The 16,874-nt window shown below is 38.0% G+C and overlaps 1 protein-coding gene across 6 annotated transcripts in view; it reads right to left on the bottom strand.

Annotated features, from left to right (window-relative positions):
* Positions 1–16,874, bottom strand: part of ZZZ3 (zinc finger ZZ-type containing 3) — a 101,064-nt gene that overhangs the window by 22,131 nt on the left and 62,059 nt on the right. For 2 of the 6 annotated variants that reach the window (XM_048859813.2, XM_048859814.2), the window contains exons 3-7: positions 3,454–3,592; positions 1,804–1,951; positions 1,602–1,720; positions 1,199–1,273; positions 854–955 (exon numbers count right to left, since the gene is read on the bottom strand). In XM_048859813.2, coding sequence (XP_048715770.2) covers positions 854–955; positions 1,199–1,273; positions 1,602–1,720; positions 1,804–1,951; positions 3,454–3,592 — 583 coding nt within the window. The remainder of the gene's footprint in view (positions 1–853; positions 956–1,198; positions 1,274–1,601; positions 1,721–1,803; positions 1,952–3,453; positions 3,593–16,874) is intronic. The other 4 variants (XM_048859819.2, XM_048859817.2, XM_048859818.2 and 1 more) reach the window with 4 other exon arrangements.

The following is a 16,874-nucleotide window of genomic DNA, read 5'->3' as shown; positions in this document are numbered from 1 at the left end:
TATGCCACCGGCTGGGAGCTGCCTATGGTAAGTGCCTCCCAGCTGGAGCCTGCACCTCGCACCCCCTCCTACACCCCAATCCCCTGCCCCAGATCAGAATCCCCCTCCTACACCCCAATCCCCTGCCCCAGCCCCCTCCTGCACCAAACTTCCTCCCATGAAAAAGACTTGTATACAGGGGCCCCACAAAATCTAATAGTCCCGGGCCCACAGGAGCATTAATCCAGCCTTGCACTGCACGAAGTCTAATGGACAACAATTAGACCTGACAGCTTAATCATGGTTTGTGGGCATTTATTAAAAATTAATACAATTTCACATTTAAGAGTCCTAACAAAGAGCCCTATGGTCAGATCCCTTAGTAGAGATGTTAGTAGTGCTTCAGCCCTTGCTTTGGATGACTGATTACATTTTTCATCAAAATATTAACAGGTTGGATCTGAGGATTTGACAACTTTCCTGATTTTTTTTAATCTAGTATGAGTATTTTAAAATCTCCAAATGGAATGTGGGCAGCTTCATTTTGTATGTATTTCAACATCCTCAGGATGCAGTAATTGATGTCAGTAGTCCCCAGGGCATAGCCACTAAAGAAAGCAAAGAATTTTTTGGTGAGGTTCCTTCCCCCAGAAGCAATCAATTCTTTTCCAACCAAAATACTTTTTATAGTTTTAAAAAATTCTTGTCTCTTTATGAATCGACCTGACTTTTGCAAGGCAAATCCTACATAACTATTCCATTTCTGAAGAAGCTATGCAAAAGACCACCTGACACCTACCCCCTCTAGTATTTCCTGGAATGTCTACAAAGAAACAAGAGAGATGGTTACTTATGCAAGAGAATTCCCCATTACCTGTTTTGCAGTTCGATTTCCCAGTTCATCAGCTATCTTCTGCCACCGTCGGGATTCTACTTCCTCTGGTGGGTACTTCAGGAGTAACTGTTCAAGTTTTTTCTAAACCAAGCACAAGACAAGATCATAAACATTAATACACCTTATCTAGAAGGGGCATGGCTTGTCACTAAAAAAAAAAAAAAAAAATCAAACTGGTGCAAAAAATGAATAAATACATACATGTTATCTTTGACTCCGAAGCGTTATGCGCTTTAAACATTACTACACAATTTGAGTTTATTTCGGTGAACATCACTGTTCAGTTACAAAATGGTCTACGAGCTAGCTAGGGTTTCCCATTACCTGTTCTTCTACAGTCCACAGCTGGTTAAAAGTTTCGGGTTTGGTCTCATCGCAAAGTCGCCCTCTTATCATCTGCTTAAATACAGTATATAACATGGAATAGGACTTTAGAAAAAAGGTTAGGATAACTTGACTTTAACCCTTTTTCCACCCAAGTAAAAGAAAAACATACATGAAAACATTATTTTGGTAGAGGACAGAAAAAAGTTATCTGACTTGGTCACATGAAAAGATGATATCACCAAGTGTTCTGATGACTGAATTTTTGAACATTTGGAAACCGAGGCATTAAATTTATTATAACAATTTTAACACTACCCGCATAATGTAGTATTAATAAGTAATCTATTTTAAAGTTACTATTTTGTAAAATTTTGCCTACTTTCTTTTTTATAACATTTACCTGTGGGCGGCTGTTTGTAGAACCTTCTGGGCCATCACTTAAAGGCAACACAGAGTATGAAATGGACTCTCCATCCTTCTTGGGATCCAAAGGGCTTTTTGGTCTTGCAGGCAAACCTACTACAAGCAACATAAAGAAAGAATTATTAAACCAACATAGCAGGTTATTTTTTCCTGTAATATACACTTAGTTTTCCACTTACCTTTATCAAAAATCAGCTTTGCTCTCCTACTGTTACGTTTCCGGTTTTTGAATTCTCTCTCAAAGTTTCCAAGGCTGGTGGTATATTGGTCCCAGGCAATCTCAGGCAGCTGTACAACTCTTTGAGGACATGGAAGCCCTATATCAACCTGAAAGAATCAAAATGAGAAGCAATACTTAATGCAGTCACTTAGCATCCAAATGAAAGGATATGGAACCACAGAAATCCTGGATCTGTTTTTAGCTAACAGCAGGAGTCAAAGTTTGTATATTTAAGTGCCATGCAGCACACATTCTTTATATAGGAAAAGCATTTTCAAAGAGCGATACACAGCAGGGCATATAAAATATGCAGCGGCACGGTCAATGATGGTTTATTGGACATGGAGTTTGAAAATTACTTTGAATAGTTGCAGCCAAGTATTTCTGATTTTCATATCCTGTTACTGTCTATCTTCATTGATTTGTTAAATATTAAAAAAATACTGTATACCCAGACCTGTACTCCAGCAAGCAAACACAGCAGACTAACGAGAACTAAAAGTAACCCAGTTATCAGAACTGATTAATCCCATCCACATGTAAACTTAAATGTCTACTATAATAAAAATGACTGCACATTATACTGCGTTTTTACTGTTAAGTTGATTTTGTTGCCTTCTGCCCACAATACAATTGCTGGCAATGTTCAACACACACACATACCATTTGGCATAATTTCTTTGGCCAAAATGGTAAAATACATGAAATGCTCTGCAACAGGCATTAATGTTTTCCAAGGACTGGCTGATACGGTTGCCAGAGCACAGTGCTTGGATGCCAGATGAATCACAACTATAACTTGCTGAATTGATTTCTAAGCACTCAAAAAAATCAATGGAAAGACAAGCATTGACTTCAGTGGCCTCTGGATCAGGCCCCAAGTTTATATTAGCCTATGGAAAGGGAATCTCCCAGAACCAGCATCTCACCTTCACTAAAGCACAATGTGCTGCTATCAGAACATAAGGTCAGTCACTGCTTTTATTTAAAAAAGAAACTATTAAGACTTTAAAAAAATCTCTTTTCCCTGTTACTGTTGTTATAACTTCCCTTTAAACTTTTGAAAATGAAATCTGTTTCTTTACTGAAATTTGTTCTCCTCCTCCACACATGTACACTAGCTTGATATAATCACTGGCACTCTCTTGGTTTGAGGTATGCTTTTATAGCTCATTTTGCTTTCAGTTTACTAACTACATTTCCTGCTTACAATCTCCATTTAAAAGTACCCTAACCTGAAATAGAACTCAAAGCATTTAAGTCTCTTTGGTGACAAAGGCCAATGATTTCTTGATATCATTCCCTACCACAAAATGCTTTCTTCTGATCATAGAAGTCTTGAAAAGCCAATATGCATTGAAAGCTTGAAGACAAGATGAGTTTTATACTCCTATAAAAATGTGTCCTTAAGAAATTTTTCAAAATTACTTGTATTTCATAGGTTTAACCAATCATCAAACCTGAACATAGGGCAGTTTTCTCTCACTACAGAATTTAAACCTTTTAATATTTACACAAGTATATATAAAATACACTAGTTTTTAATAGGTGAGGAGTTAATTGTTATAAAAAAAGTTCTCGTAAAACTTAAGAAATGCCTACTGTATACCTTCTTTTGGAGTCTTTCCACAAATCCAATGGGATTTTTCAGTGCTTCTCTCTGGTGTCTGCCTAAACTTTCAAGGTCTTGAACTGCTTGAGTACGTTGAGCCTCGAGTACAGCAATCGTCTGTAACAGTCTCTGATAACTACAGAGACAAAGGGAAACATCTCACTAAAGTTTTCTAGCAAAAACAACAACAAAAAATCTAAATGCCAGCCATGATTACCTACTAAGAAGAAGTCAGGTAGTGTTGTACACTTATCTGTAACAGTTTAGCAAAGCATTTTACTGAAACAAAAATGGTCTTGACTGATATTTAAGTAGTTAAATACAAAGCACACCAATAAAACAGAAAATTCAGGCATTCCTTTAATATGAAATCCTTATTCTAGCAGTTTGCTCATAAAAATGGCAACAAATCATGGTGACATAAGGCAAGCTCCTGAGCTTCCCAATAGCTACATGTGACAACCAGAATTGCTCACAAGGGTAAAAACAGAAAGACAAAAGACATGACTTTTTATTTCCTACCTCAAAATAAACTTCCCCACACCTCACCCCATCCCATGACAAATGATTCCATTATTAAGTGTTAACTTGTTACTCTACCACAAGTGGAGAAGAATGATTGAGATACTCATCTACAGAAACCGAGAATTTCATAGCAGCTTCAGATGAAAATACTACAGTGCAATTATTCACAAAGATCAACCAAGAGAGAACTAAACGGACTCAAAATGAACATATACAAGAAAACACCTAGTATAAGAATAAACAAGTCCAAACCAAAAATTAGTCCCCTCCACAACATCTGCCAAACTGTACTCAACATCATCCTGCTTTTCCAGAATGTAAAATTACTTAGGAGAGTATCTATTAACATATTTCCCCACAAGCTGCTTTCCATAAGTCAACCTGGTGATGAAATTATATGTTATTGTAATATGAACCTTTAAAAAAATTCAGAGAACTACTTTTTAGTAGCTTTTTATTAATGTTATAGTTGTCATTGTTTGGAATATCCTAATAGGAGCTGGCTAATAAAATTTCTCTCTATTGCCTGTGTCCTTTACACATTCATCAGGTTAGTTCCAGTATTTCTAGAAAAGATAAAATTAACATGCATCTCATTTACTGTTTCTGAAACAGAATACATATATTGTAAACAATGCTTTAAGAACATGTTAAATAAATGACAAAACAAGTCCAAGTGGGGGGGGGGGGGGGAGACTCACAACATTGTTTTCTGTTGTTCCTCTAAAGACCTAGCCTATTTTATTTCATTTAGGTTTCCGAGTTGTGTAATGGTGGATGTACCTACATATATATGACTCCAGTCCTGCAAACAAGTAAGTTTGAGAACTTTTGCATATAAATATTTCTGATATGTATACATGTAGGTCATGTCTACACTACAGCTAATACCGCTGCACAGCTATGGCACAGTGCAACCCTGAGCAACGGAGCTATGCAGATCTAATTTTTGAGTGTAGACCATGCTGTAATATTATAATGTTATATAGTTTAAGCCAGGGGTTCCTAAACTTTTTGCAGGTACAATCCCATTTTAATGAAGAAAAGGTCCTGCCGGGACCCCAGACAGCATGGAGGACGCTACTTTATAAAGCAAAGTGTCGTCCCCCATGCATTACGACCTCGCATGCACCACATATGTGAGGTCACGCTGTGCAGTGCAAAATGAGATCTGCGTGCACTAGGGATTGCCGCGCCCTCATCTGCTGATGGCACAACGCCGTTTGGGAACTCCTGGTTTAGGCCCAACAATGTAACCTGACTTGCATTAAACCCAGAGAAAACCTTAAAAACAAAAATTATCTTCTATTTCAACAAATTCCTGTTTTCTATTGATCTTTCACTTAAAGCAAGTTTAACACAATGAAGCGTCAAGTACAAATGTGAATGATCAGATCCAACTCCAACTAAAGTGAATGTGAGGGTATTTCCTCACTAGCAACGTTAAAGCACTGCTGCTGTGTAGTCAGTCGCAGGGAGTAGCTACCAGCGAAGGGATAGCGCGGCTCCCAGCAACGGTGCACTGTCTACCCTGCCACTTTACAGTGCTGAAACTTGCAGCACTCAGGGCTGTGTTTTTTCACACCTCTAAGTGAGAAAGTAGCAGCGCTGTAAAGTGGCAGTGTAGATAAGGCCTTGGTCTCTCCGCTGACTAGAATGGGAATTGGATCAGACCTTAAAGGCACAGATCAAAGCAGGGCCTCCATGTGCCAGGTACAAAACAGGCACCTCATGCCACCAGATCCTTGTGCTTTGCTCATTTGAAAGTTGTGAATTTTCAATGTTAAATGGTCCTCATACCAGAAGATAATTGTTCCCCCCCCCCTTTTTTTTTTAAGAGAACAAAAAATGCAGTAACTGAAAACAAGGAAAGAAGACAAGAAACCTAGGTTCAGGTCTGCAGCCTCTGCAAGAAAAACACAGGGCTTACTGAAAATAAGGCACAAGATTTCTTCTATTGCGGGGGAGGGGGGAAGGAGGCAAAGAGTTGACATTTGTCTGTATACACCTGAAAACCAAAAAAACCCAAAATACTAATTAAACAAGCAATTAATAGGGTGCAACTGTTGGAACAGCACTCCAGTTTCCTCTAAACCAACAAGAAAATGTTAAAAACTTACATTTTTGTTATTTTGCTATTTTATTGGGGGTGGGGGGAGGAAGATAAGATGACTCATAAAAGTTCCTACCTTTTCTGAACACAGTGACTACATTTCATGGGATATTTACCTGCGGTATCTTATCATCAAAGATATACAATTTAACATATTAAGTCTTGAGAATTTGTCCAAGAGACTGAGGTGATTCAAGTGGTTAAGGGCCTAATCCAGTGACCATGGAAGTCATGGTAAAACTCCCACTGATTCCATGGGCATTGGATCAGGTCCTAATACTCTAGCCTTTCACCTAGCTTCCTAAATTCACATCACAATCACCACACAACTCTGCACAATGAGCAGTGTCTGTCTGAGACAAGCCTTGGATCTGAATGAAAGATGTGTCACTGGTCAGGATTAAGGTACATTAGCAGAACTGTGTAAATAATCAGGGGGTAGCCATGTTAGTCTGTATCCACAAAAACAACAAGCAGTCCGGTGGACTCGTTGTTTTTGTGTAAAAAATAGCACAGGGCCTGACACCATTATTTGTGGCTCGAACCAGTACTAGTAATCCTTCACTTTCATAACTACACACAACAAAAGTTTGCAGAACCAAGGTTAAAAATATAGTTAATTATATAAATATAGTCAATACATAAATTTAGTAAATAAATTATATAAATATAGTCAATTACATAAGATTTTAAATAAACTTCTGCCTTCTTATTTCTTAATAAAAACATGGGGTATCTTAAACTGTTTTCCCCAGACTGTGTTTAAACAACAGTTTTTCAAAAAGAATCCAAGATAAAACAATCACCGAGTTCAATCGCACTGTTTAATGTTTTAGGAAAAACAGTTATTTAAATGATTTTAAGTAGTGCATCATTTTTCACAAGGACTAATGTTTTTCTAATATCAGTCTATGAGACAGGGCATGCACATATAAAATAGAAGGGTCATCAGCTTATTATGGCCTTAATATACACAGTTGTGGGTGGGACTAGAGGAAATTACGTTCCTGAAGAAACAAGAAAATTCAGATCTGTGTAACTATTTCTCCCTATCTTGTGGTCTGATCAGCTGAGTAAGACACTTTAGGAATTGCAAGTTCACTGGTTCATAAATTATCTCCCTTTGCTCTTGATAAAAATCAGAAACGTAAGAAGTATTCAGAAGTATTACATGCAATGTGTATCTGCAGTTACTGTAGCTATATCCTCAGGCCAAACCCAACTTGCTGAGCAAACTATTCAGATAAATAGGATTTCCCAGTAATGTTTTTAGCTTCTGCTAAAGGTATTTATTTCTATTTGGAGATTACAACATTCATCAAGGGATATTGTCATATAATTTAGCTTCCAAATGTAAGTTTTGTGTAATTAAATGAAAAGATTCACAGAATAAGTATCTCATTACATTTTTGAAAATACAGAAACCAGCTTTTCACCCTGATTTTTCTTACGGCCGCAGGACTGTAGAATCACATTAATACATGAAGATCAGAGCTGTCATTTTAAAAGTAAGTAAGTTTATAAGTCTCATGGTTGCAAAGTGCAGCTTGAAAATGTGAACACTAAAAGTTGAAAAAGTAGGAGACAAAAACACTTTTTTTTTTTTAAATCATGTTTTTTGGGAGCCTGGCTCATGCTTTTTTTTTTTTTTTTTTGGTTTTTGTGGCTGGAAATACAAGTGTTAGTACTACAGGTCTCTTTTTAACAAATATAAAACAAATGTTTAACTTGACAATACACCTACTGATAGCAGGAGTACTGAAATTGAAGGTCCTACACACCTGTTTAAAGCAATTTAGACAGAATATAAATTGATATTTAAAACTCCATGAAACTCACAATGGAAGATCAGTACTTTTTCAGCACAACTACTCTAATAACATAGTAAAATATTTCTCAAAATATTAACATTGTTGCCAAGTGAACCTAATCTAAATCAATTGTATTATTTTCCTATAATTAAAAAGTGATTAAGTAAGCACTTTACTCTTGGCCCAGTACAGATTAAATGATGAAATCTAGAATGAGTATTATTAGGTTACTTACAGATCTTAAAATTAAATATAAAATAACATTGTCAAGTCCTTTCGGCCTGAAATTAATTAAATTGTACTTTAAAAATAACATTCTAGTAAAAAATGTCATCCTTGTTCTGATAGTGTTTTATTGCATATAATTAATGCCCTCTCCATCCCCTATGCTAAATAAATAAAATGAAAATTAAGAAGTGGAAATTGTCTTTTTTCCTAGAAATGAACTAAACTGGGATTAGATCCCCCCCTCCCCCAAGCTTTTTGGGGAAATGCAGAATGTGTGATTTTTGCTTACTTGTTCAGTCCAGTATATACCATATTGAGACACATTTACGTACCATTATGTGGAACTCTTCAGAGAGTGCAAGTGCAAAGCATGAAACAGTTCTCAAGGGCTGACTGTCCTGCTGGGCTTTCATTGCTCTTTCCTTGTCTCCCCTTATCTTGTTTCTATTACTTCTGTCTATCTCCAAATTCCAAGCCACCCTCCCCACCCCTGCCACCTCTTTCCCTTCTAAAGCTCCTTGTGGATGCTATACAGTCTTCATAGAAGAGAATGTATTTCAAGTTCCTTGACTACAAGACAAAGAAGAGAAAGAGTTAAGAGTGTTGCCTTCCTGATGGATCTACTGCCTAAAATCCTTCTTCAATAGCAAAGCACCTAGGTGTAACACATTACATTATAAACATGAACATATCAAACTCTTGGCTGCTTTGGTCTCCATTCACAACAGATAACCTACTGGGGTGTGACATCATGTGTGAGGGAGACAAGTGTCCTGAAAGCAATCTAATCTCTCTGGAGCAAAAATAATATTGGTGCTACAGATTCACATCAATATCTTGCCACAAACCATGAAGTTACCTCCACATGTCAGACCTACAGACTTGACTGTACAATATATACATGAAGATATATAAAAATGTATATCGTAAAGGGGAACTTCTGGGGTGCTTTGAGGAAACAGGAAGGTTAGAATCAGTTCACGCAACATACACTGAGTGACCCTAAATAAATTCAGTCTGGAAAGAGTGCAAAGCAGCCATCTTTAATATTTCCATATTTTCTATTCCACGGAACAAAACAAATGACCGTGGCTTTTTCTTTTTTCCTCCTTACTGCCTGGTGTTTGTACCAGTGGTTCAGGAGTGCCACTGTCAACACTCAAGGACTTCAGAAGATACCATAGATTTTCATCCTTTTAGGTAAAATCCCTTTAACTGGTACCTTAAGCAAATAGTGTACAACATTTCCTTGTAATATGGAAGCACATGCTTTGTGTTCTGTTACACTTAAGCAATTCAGTCAGATTTCCTTCACTACCAGGTTCTCAAATAGCCATCATACTTTCTTCCTTTTTACTTTCAACGCTGCTTCTTAATTATACAACCAATTACTCATCTGGCCACCAATCTATTAGGTTTTTAACCATTCCAATTTTCAAAGATGCATACAGACTTTTAGCTGTATGACTCCCATTTATTTTACTATGAAAACCAACTACCCTTTTGAAACAGATTTATTCAAGGAAATTACAGGTTGAATATAAACATTTCACATCCTCTAAACTTTCTTCTTCTCCTCTGTCTATAAGTAGTGACATAACATTTTGATTATATTTCAAAAAATGCAGTAAATCACAAGTTTCATTTTTTAACCAGGGATCTTAAAATGTGCATGCACTATGTTTAGGATTAGATGCTTTTCTGCAGGGGCACAAGCAAAGTGGCTATTTTCAGAATAATTTGGTTTATAGACTTTTACTATACATTTTCTAGGTTCTCTGTGAATATAACAATATGAATTATAATTCAAGTCAGTCTCTGTACCTGTGCTAATTCACCAGAAGACAAAAGCCTTGTCTTCCCTGGGAAAAGAAGGTATGTTTTTAACTCAAGTTAACTAACTTGAGGCAAAATCTCAGAGAAGACAAGGCATAAGATTTTGCTAAACTAAATGAGAACTATGTAGTTGGAGCCTAGAGCCTTTACAAACCACTTCAAAACTTCCAATTAAATTCATACTTTGATGACCCACCAGAACAACACTTCAAACTTCTTAAAGTGAGCTCCAAACAACTGAATTCTTAAATAATTTCCTTTGATTAGGGCTTTGAGGAATCACCAGGAAAAATGATCCCTTACAAAACAACAAAACCATCTTGCACAATTACACAAGTGTGCTTTTATTAAACTCACACTAAGGGTATGTCTACACTACGAAATTAGGTTGATTTTATAGAATTCGATTTTTAGAATTCGATTTTATACAGTAGATTGCATATGTCCATACTAAGCGCATTAAGTCAGTGGCTAACATTAACTTACAGAGCGGTGCACTGTGGGTAGCTATTCCACAGTTCCCACAGTCTCCGCTGCCCATTGGAATTCTGGGTTAAGCTCCCAATGCCTGATGGGGCAAAAATATTGTCAGAGGTGGTTTTGGGTACATGTTCTCAGTCACCCCTCCCTCCGTGAAAGCAATGGCAGACAATCGTTTCACGCCTTTTTTTCCTAGGTTACCCGTGCAGATGCCATACCACAGCAAGCATGGAGCCCGCTCAGCTCACCATCACCGCTGCTGTTGTGGGCAACTCTACTGTGGGGGCTGCTGTGATCCAAGTAGCCAATGCGATCATTGACATTCTCTTATCAAGGGCAGTGACTCTGGGAAATGTGCAGGCCTTTTTAGATTTTAGGTGCATCATATTCCTGTCCTTTGCCCGGGTGAAGAAGTCTTGCAGCCATACATTCCAGTCCGGTCAGCGCTGTAACACCCAATAGCACTTCTGTGGTTGACATATGTAATAGCTCTAGGGCTCTTGCTCTTTTGCCTTGGCCGAGGTACTTTGCCCTACCAGGACCTCCAAGCATTCGATTACAGAAGCACCTGCAGCCGCTGGCATTGCTACACAGCAGCAGCTCCTGGGTGCCTTCGCAGCAGACGGTGCAGTAGGACTGCTAGCCGTACTCATCCATGGTGTATGGCTCCACCACTTCCGCTGCAACTCTGCTCTCCTGCTACTCTGCAGCAGACGGTGCAGTAGGACTGGTAGCCGTCCTCGTCTTGTAGCTTGGCTAGGGGTTCTGGGAACGTCTTCCCTGCTCGGCTCCTACCAACCTCCAGGGCATGGTGTACGGCTCCACTGCTTCTGCTGCAATTCTGCTCTCCTGCGAGCTGGAGGCTTCTGCCTCAGGTTGCTCTCCCACCCGGCAGTACCATGTGGTGGCATCTACCCCAGCCTACCCCTTGCTCCCATGGCTCATGAAGCCTGGACAGGAGTAAGGAGCAGTTCAACTATAGGCTGAGCAAGTGCAGAATGGTGGTAGAATGTGCCTTTGGATACTTAAAAGCTCGCTGGCGCTGTTGGTCAGACCTCAGCGCAACCAACGTTCTCATTGTTACTGCTGCTTGCTGTGTGCTCCATAATATCTGTGAGAGTAAGGGGGAGATGTTTCTGGCGGGGTGAGAGGTTGAGGCAAATCTCCTGGCGTCCGATTTTAAGCAGCCAGACACCAGGGCAATTAGAAGAGCACAGCAAAGTGCACTGTGCATCAGAGAGGCTTTGAAAACCAGTTTAATGACTGGTCAGGCTATGGTGTGACAGCTATGTGTGTTTTTCCTTGATGCAAACCCGCCCCCTTTGTTGATTTTAATTCCCTGTAAGCCAACCACCCTCCCCCCTTCAAAATAAAGTAACTATTGTTTTGAAACCATGCATTCTTTCTTTATTAATTAAAAAAAAAAAAAGAGATAACTGACAAGGTAGCCCGGGTGGGGTGGGGGAGGAACCACACTAAAAATGAAACTGTTTGAATGACAGCCTTCTGTTGCTTGGGCCATCCTCTGGAGTGGAATGGTTGGGTGCCCAAAGCCTCCCCACCCTGCGTTCTTGGGTGTCTGGGTGAGGAGGCTATGGAACAAGGGGAGGAGGTTATACAGTGGATGTAGCGGGGGTCTGTGCTCTTGTTGGCTTTCCTGCAGCTCCAACAGACGCTTCATCATGTCCGCACTACCCCAAATTCGACCCAGCAAGGTCGATTTTAGCGCTACTCCCCTCATCGGGGAGGAGTACAGAAGTCAATTTTAAGAGCCCTTTAGGTCGACGGAACAGGGTTGGTTGTATGGATGCAGTCATTTTTAAATCTACCTAATGCAGCTAAATTCGACCTAACCCCATAGTGTAGACCAGGACGCAGACATAATTAGATACTACACTGACTTAACTCAAGTTACAGACTTAATTTTAACAACAAACATCTCTAAAATCATTCAATTATTAGCACTTCTGAAAAAATTAATGCACAGTGCTCTCCACAGGAACTCTTTCAGTCTGTGAAATTAAGATTTGTTTAAATCTACAAATGCAGTATTAGAACACTAATGACAGACAAAATACACAGTAGTTTGTAGAAAGCCTTCCAAATAAGAGGTTACTAAACTATCTGATAATCTGATAATCTAAATAGGTAGGTTCTCTGTGATCTTTAAGATGAAATAAAAGGCTTTCCTGAGACTATACTTTTAAAAATAAAATAGGTTTTAAAAGACAGATATAAACTGACAAGAATCCCCTACTCAAGTGTTCTGCTGTAATGTTTGTTGCACCATTTTTAGATTGTCCCACAATGTAAGCACTACACTGTGCTCTCAATTTCTGAGATGCTGCCATATGGGGCGCAGGGGAGCAGGGTTGCTTAATATGATGCTACCTTTTTTTTTTTTGACAAATTTCTTTGGGAAATCATGTTCTTTTTTTGCCCACAACAAATCCTCAAAGTAGTGCATCTAGTCATTTCTGAGATGCAAGATCCATTTGTTTTTTGCTGTGGTCATTTTTTTTTTTTTATTACTTGTCCTGTGCTAATTATATTTCTGTTCTTAGGTATCCAGTAATGGATCACATATTTCATCTTTATTGAGTTGGGAAATGACAATGGCTTATCATAAGGACTGTGGTCTCTGACATACTGGCTTCCACTTGCTTTACGAACAGAATATGTTTCTTGCATTTATTTTTCTTTTTAAAAAACAGAATAATAATAATAATAATAAAAAACCACTTATATGCAAACTTCTTCACAGATAATGTGATGTCATCAGGGTCTTTAAAGGAATGGATTTCTCTCCACCACATCACCAGTCTTATACTGTGCTACCACTGGATTTCTTGGGTCACAGTTAGTGCCAACAACTTTACCTATAGCTTCTCAAGGCCTCAAATGTTGCTTTCAAAACTTAATAGTTCCATGTGACTGAATGTTTCAATGAATTGGTGATGGGACATCAAGTTTTTCACTGATAGGTCACCAGTCCAAATCCATTCTAAAGCAGGAAATGAAAAAACACCCACTGTAGCTAATCAGTAATTTATTAAATGAGTTTTGTGCTTCAATTTTGTTCTGACAGGTTTCTATGCCACAAAAACCACCAAAAGTAGCAGACTTGTTACTTGTTCATAATATTAGCAGAGGTGTCAAATTCACTGGATGTGCATGAAGGATGCCATACCCTCTTCTCTTTAAAAATTAATCCCCCCAAAAGGTTTGGGTTTATGTACATAGGGTGGACTGTGGAGAAGTACATGCTCTTGTCTCCACTGTAAATAGAGAACTTCCATCACCAGAGTTGTCAGTTGTACACTAAATTCACACACAAAATGTAAGGAAAAAATCCGAAACCATTATGGACCCATAATTTGGCAGTTTTCCTTGATCTGATACATTGGCCTCTCCATTTTCACCTTCATTTCTTGTTTTAGGTTGGAGATCTGGAGTGAACAGCATCAATTCTGCTCTTCTCTCAAGTAAAACAAATTAGGCTTGTGATACCAGCAGGAGATAATGAACTGAGTTTTGTCAACACCATGTGACAACACAACTGATTACAATGCCACAATATATTCAACCTTCTTGTATTTGCTTATTTAATCACTCAATGGAAATTGCTAGAGCTTTGGACTCTTACAATTTCACACTATATTACCAACTCTGTCTTTTAGGATTTATCAAGTCTATCCAGCAGACACATGTATAAGCAAATTATACTTATTTGGGTTTGGCATCGATTTCATATGTATTGGAAACGTTTGCATTACCATGACAGTAATAATTTTTTCTCTTACCATTTGAAAGTGGAGTTATCTCCTGGTCTTAGAACCCTTATTCAAATGCAGTTTTCTCCTTGGGCTAATTCTAGGCAATAATTTTTGAAATAAGCAGATAGTTTATGAAATTATTTTGCTTTATATGTAGGCTTGGCAGAATTCAATTTTTATTTTTTATAATTTTTATGGATAATATTGATGTTTATTTGTAAGTATTTTTTCAAGTTAAATTTTCACAGTGGTGGAAAATTATGGAAGGGATCAGGGGGTCAGCCAATAATTATTTAATAACAGTACACGCTGAGATTCCAAAAGTTAAAGCTTTATAAACTTTAAAACATAAATTGTGCCAAAATATACAAAGTAAATATCCTTAATTCAAACTCTAATATGTTCTCAAGCAGCATTTTCTTACTTTGCCTATCTGTATATGTTGATTATTATTTATGGAAATATTTCTCTTTGGTTTGTGTCTGTACAGTAAAATTGACATTTATCAACATTTATTGATACAAAAATATCCTTCCTAGCCTATTTATATGGCTAGCACAGAATAAAGCTGACAACTGTTATAAAGGTATTGTTACAGAATGCTTTCATTACTTTGGAATTTTATATTTAATAAAAATGAATGTACTGAAGTTCACTGCTATTTATTGTTTGTGCACTTTTCAGAATAAGAGCGGTCCTGTCAGCTGTCTGTGGATCTAGAACAGTGGTGGGTAACCTGTGGCCCGCACTTCCCGCAGCTCCCATTGGCTGGGAACGGCGAACCAAGGCCACCGGGAGCTGCGGGCAGCTATGCAAATGTAAACAAACTATCTGGCGGTCCACCAGCGGATTACCCTGATGGGCCACGTGCAACCCGCTGGCCGCAGGTTGCCCACCAATGAACTAGAACATCCCATGGCACCTTTCATAAGACAAAGGTTTTGGTCTTGTGACCCTGGTAACAAAAATATTTCTTCTCTTCCCTATCTAATGTTGTGCACTGTTGGTTGCCACTTTCCATCCCAAAAAGTGACTGCATTTCAGTGGTAGTTTGCATATATATATACACACACACACACACACATATATAAAAAAGAGCAATTATGGTCATAGATCAATTTTGGGGATCTCTGGTGCTAAACAAACATAGTTTTCAGTTTTACAAGACTTGAAATACCAATTCTGCCATTTCTTGCTATTGTGCGCTTAGATAAATTATTTTAAGCGAAAAAGCAATATCAGTTTGTCAAGCATTAGACTAAACCATTGTTTTACTGCCATCTACTGGCATTCAAACAACTCAAGAAAAGTCTTATATTTAGTCATCACCACAGATTGGGGCAGGGGGGCGGAGAGGAGTTGTTTTTCCCCACCTGCTAGAACAGTGATTCAGAAGAAATCTCATTAGATCCTGGGCTAAGTAAGGATTAGTATATTACTTACTTTATATTACTAGATTGTAAATTACTGCAGAAAAAATTTAAAAAATTAAATGCATTTAGAATTTAAAATTTAACCAACAGCAAATAATATGATATTGGATTTCCGCAGAAATCTATTAATCAGATCAAATATTTTCTCTCCTGAGCAAGCTGTATTTTTTTCAGCTCAGATTCATTCAGTTGGCACTGCTAGATTTCAGGCTTGAAATCTTTTTTCACTGACTGTCATGATACAGCAAATGTGACACCATGGCAGTGAGCACAAAGTATTCTGAGGCACATCTGAGACTAAAAAACAAGGAATATATTGGGGTAAGAAAACTGGGAGTCAGAGACAGATGTAGATCCAAGTCAGGGACTGATGGATAATATAAATAGGGAAGGAGAAGAAGAAAAGGGTGTCTTGTTCTTGGTCTCCATTTAAAAAAACAAACAAACAAACAAAAAAGCTTATTAATTTTACATCAACTAGAGTTAGGGCTAGTCTACACAGGGACACTCAGGAAACTTAATCTGAATTAACTAAAAATGTGAATTTAGAGTGGATTAGTTAAACAGCATTAAATCCCTGTGTGGATGCTTTTCATTCATAATTAAAGTGTCCTTAACTCAGTTTAGCTTCATTCACTTCGCAAGGCTACGTTTACACTGTGCCGCAGTGTGGACTATAGGGGTGCAAACTGCAGATCGTACCAAAGAGGACTATTGTTAACACACACTGGGTACCTTTTAGTTTGCGTCAGCAGTGTCCTTAGGGGGCAGTTAGAGGTCAACACTTTGGTACACTGCAATTCACACCCCCTTAGTCTACATGGCACTGCACTGACGACATAACCCACATGATTTAAACTAAACCAAGTTAAGGACACTTTAATTCTGCAAAAGTGCATTCACATCGGGATTTAATGTGGTTTAACTAATCTGCTTTAAATTCACACTTTTAGTTAATTTGAATTAACTTTCCTGAATTTCCCTATGTAGACAAGCCTTTAGATTTAAAAATTATTGCACCTAGCACTGGGCACTTGACCTGTCCAAAACTAATTGGTCAATTGACTCATCAAATATTGTCAAATAATATAAAAAATGGTTAAATACCTGAAAGTACCAATTTATTTGAACAGTAACAACAGTAACAAAAGAGAGTAAGGCTTTATTATCTCTAATAGGCTTAGACTTGGATAGATACTTATGCCTAATTACAAAA

Source organism: Caretta caretta, chromosome 8 (genome assembly GCF_965140235.1).
Source record: "Caretta caretta isolate rCarCar2 chromosome 8, rCarCar1.hap1, whole genome shotgun sequence".
NCBI lineage: Eukaryota > Metazoa > Chordata > Testudines > Cheloniidae > Caretta > Caretta caretta.
Note: the sequence above shows the minus strand (reverse complement) of the source record. Positions and strands in the feature narration are given on the sequence as shown.